Consider the following 3,993-nt stretch of genomic DNA (forward strand, 5'->3'; position numbering starts at 1 on the left):
TAATTGCTTCCAACTGACCCAAATAATTGCGTCACTCTGCGGCCATTATGCGGTCCGTAGAGTGATTCTACGGTCGCATAATGGACCGCAGAAATGCACAGTTCCACCAAAAATATTCCTTTACTTTCCCGTGCATTGTTCAACCCAAAAGGTTCGAGCCGCGGCGAGCTTGTGACACCATGAAACATTATTTTCTTTGCAAATTTTACCATGAAACATTATTTTCTTTGCAAATTTTACTGAGCTTTACACTTAAGTTCTTCAAAATTTTTCGGGGTGTTACAATATGGTGCCAAAGAGTAGGTTTATTTCTTACCTTAAGGCCACGAAGATGATCAACAAGGGGTGTATTTACCCTTTGGTCTGGGTTACAGACATCGATGTTGAGGCACCTACACTTGAGTCTGTGCCTGTTGTGAATGAATTTCTGGAGGTCTTTCCAGATGAGCTCCATGTGATCCCACCGGGCAGGGAGATTGATTTTGGGATTGATGTGATGCCAGACACACAACCTATATCAATTCCACCCTACAGAATGACATCGCCAGAATTGAAGGAACTAAAGGAACAATTGAAGGACTTGCTCGAGAAGGGTTTTATCCGGCCGAGTGTGTCTCCTTGGGGCACACCGGTTCTCTTTGTAAGGAAGAAAGATGGGTTACTGAGAATGTGTATTGACTATCAGCAGCTCAACAAGGTCACGATCAAAAATAAGTACCCACTGCCAAGGATAGATGACTTGTTTGCCCAGTTACAGGTGCTAAGTACTTCTCCAAAATTGATTTTGAAGATACAGGTATCACCAATTGAAGAGCAGGGAGCAAGATATTCCTAAAATAGCTTTCAGGACCCGGTATGGGCACTTTGAATTTCTGGTAATGTCTTTTGGGCTAACAAATGCCTCAGCAGCATTCATGGATCTTATGAACCGAGTTTTCAAGCCGTTCCTCGACTCTTTTGTGATAGTGTTTATTGACGATATTCTGGTATATTCACGAAATCGAAAGGACCATGCCGATCACCTCAGGGCAGTTTTACTGACTCTACGTCATCACTAGTTATATGCGAAGTTTTTGAAATGTGAATTTTGGGTTGAATCTGTCACATTCTTTGGTCATGTCGTCTCCAGAGAAGGAATTAAGGTTGATCCTCAGAAGATTGCAGCTGTGAAGAATTGGCCTAGACCTACAACTCCAGCAGAGATATGCAGTTTCTTGGGTTTAGTAGGATATTATAGAAAGTTTGTGGATGGGTTCTCTACTCTTGCCTCTCCGTTGACTAAATTGACCCAGAAGACAGTTAAGTTTCAATGGTCAGATGCTTATGAAAGGAGATTCCAAAAGTTGAAATCGAGATTGACTACGGCACCGATGTTGACCCTACCAGAAGGTACATATGGGTTTGTGATATACTGTGATACTTCGATAATCAAACAGGATGTGTATTAATGCAACATGACAAGGTAATAGCTTATGCTTCTAGGCAACTCAAGAACCATGAGAAGAATTATCCAATACATGACTTAGAGTTTGCGGCAGTTGTTTTTGCATTGAAGATTTGGCGTCATTATTTGTATGGGATCCATGTGGATATATTCACGGACCATAAGATCCTCCAATATATTTTCAAACAGAAGGAATTGAATCTGAGGTAGAGAATATAGCTTGAGTTACTCAAAGATTACGACATCGATATCCTATATCATTCGGGGAAGGTTAATGTTGTGGCTGATGCTCTTAGCCGAAAATCTATGCGCAGTTTGACTCACTTGGAGGCATATCAAAGGTCGTTGGCCAGGGAGGTTCATCAGTTGGCCAGCTTGGGAGTTCGTCTTGCGAACTCTAGTGAAGGCGGGGTGATTGTGCAAAATAGGGCTACATCATCGCTTGTTGTGGAAGTCAAGGAGAAGCAGTACGATGATCCGTTGTTGGTATAGTTGAAGGAAGGAATTCATAAACATAAGACCATGGCTTTTCCTCTTGCATGGATGATGTTACACTAAGGTACCAAGGTCGATTATGGGTCCCAAATATAGATGGTCTCCAGGAAAGAATCATGACTGAGGCTCACACTTCCAGGTATTCCGTACACCCAGGTTCTACAAATATGTATCATGATCTTAAGGAAGTCTACTGGTGGAATGATATGAAGAGGAATGTAGCGGACTTTGTGGAAAGATGTCCAAGTTGTCAGCAAGAGAAGGCCGAATACCAAAGGTCCGGTGGGTTGGAATAGAACATAGAAATTTTGATGTGGAAATGGGAGATGATCAACATGGACTTTGTAGTAGGGCTACCTCGTACTCCTCACAAGTTCGACTCGATTTGGGTGATTGTGGATCGACTCACAAAATCAACACATTTCTTACCTTTTAAGGCTACCGACATAGCAGAACAGCATGCTCAATTGTATATCAAGGAAATAGTCAGGTTGCATGGCACTCCAGTTTCAATCATTTCTGATCGGGGGGTACAGTTCACATCTAACTTTTGGAAGAAATTTCAGCAAGGTTTGGGTACCTAGGTGAATCTTAGTACAGCCTTTCACCCACAGACCGACAGGCAAACAGAGCAGACTATTCAGACGCTAGAGGATATGTTGCGCGCTTGTTTTCTTGATATCAAGGGTAGTTGGGATGATCATTTTCCGCTCATAGAATTTGCCTACAACAACATTTATCACGCTAGCATTCCGATGGCACCGTTTGAGGCTCTATATGGCAGGAGATGTAGATCTCCCATTGGATGGTTCGAGATTGGGGAAGAAGAGTTGATAGGACCAGACCTCGTGCATCAGGCTATGGAGAAGGTTGAAAACTGCTCAGAGTCGTCAGAAATCCTATTCGGATATTGGTCGTAGAGATTTGGAGTTCCAAGAGGATGATTGGGTATTCTTAAAGCTTTCCCCCATGAAGTGGGTAATGCAGTTTGGTAAGAAAGAAAAATTGAGTCCGAGGTATGCCGGGCCATACAGAATCATTCATAGGATTGGTCAGGTGGCTTATAGGCTAGAACTACCTCCAGAGATGTCTTTAGTGCATCCGGTGTTTCACGTATCCATGTTGAAGAAGGTGGTTAGAGATCCGTTGCTTATTATTCTAGTTGAGACCATTGAGGTTAATGAGGAATTGACTTATGAAGAGATTCCAGTTGCCATTCTTGATAGACAGGTCCGCATGCTGGGAAATAAAGAAATTGCCTCCGTGAAAGTGCTATGGCGAAACCAACAGGTTGAAGAGGCCACTTGGGAGGCCGAGGAAGAGATGATGAGGAAGTACCCTCATTTGTATGAATAATTATGTATTTAGGTAGATGTGTTCTATGAAAATGTTAGGAGTCCACCTTCTATGAACTATGTTTCCCCTGTACAACTTATGTTAAGGATACTCCTTCTTGGTAATATATTGTTTATGGCATTGTGGCAGATGTTGTCTTACATTGTTGTGATATGGTTATGTTGTTAGGACTGGTTCTAGGATTCTCTGATAGATGGAAGTAAGAGTTAAGTCAGATTAGATGCTATGGTGGATTTTGACCCTCATTCGAGGATGAATGAACTTAAGAGGGGGATGACGTAAGGCCCCGAAAAAAATTTCACCTAAAACCCAGGGTTTCGTGGCACCGGGGTAGAGTAATGTATTTGAGGGTTGTAGAAATTCTTCGCGACGATGGACTTTTTGGGTTGAATGGTGCGTTGGGACCACAGATCTGCCGCACAATGAAGCATAGACTTAAGCTAATTTTAGGACCATTATGCGGTCCATTATGCGGCCGCATAATCATTTTGTGGGCTGTACAATCCATCGTAGATCCAACATAAAAATTTCTAGAGAGGAGTTCTGTGGCGCATTATCTGACCACAGACCTGTCGCAGAGTGAAGCAGAAATGCCCAGTTCCTAAGGGCCATTTATGCGGTACATTTTGCAGACCACAAAAGTGTTATGCGGTCGCATATCGGACCGCAGACATCGGGGCTTCATTTTTCTAATTTTA

The 3,993-nt window shown here is 42.6% G+C and overlaps 1 protein-coding gene across 1 annotated transcript; it reads left to right on the top strand.

Moving 5' to 3' along the window:
* Window positions 1-331: 331 nt before the first annotated feature.
* On the top strand, window positions 332-3,295 carry LOC138910113 (uncharacterized). Its single transcript, XM_070201337.1, has 4 exons — window positions 332-657; window positions 1,130-1,312; window positions 1,759-1,930; window positions 2,927-3,295. The coding sequence occupies exons 1-4, from the start codon at window positions 332-334 to the stop codon at window positions 3,293-3,295; spliced, it is 1,050 nt and encodes a 349-aa protein (XP_070057438.1).
* Window positions 3,296-3,993: the final 698 nt, after the last annotated feature.

The sequence above is a fragment of the Nicotiana tomentosiformis genome, chromosome 1, assembly GCF_000390325.3.
Source record: "Nicotiana tomentosiformis chromosome 1, ASM39032v3, whole genome shotgun sequence".
NCBI classification, from domain to species: Eukaryota; Viridiplantae; Streptophyta; class Magnoliopsida; order Solanales; family Solanaceae; genus Nicotiana; species Nicotiana tomentosiformis.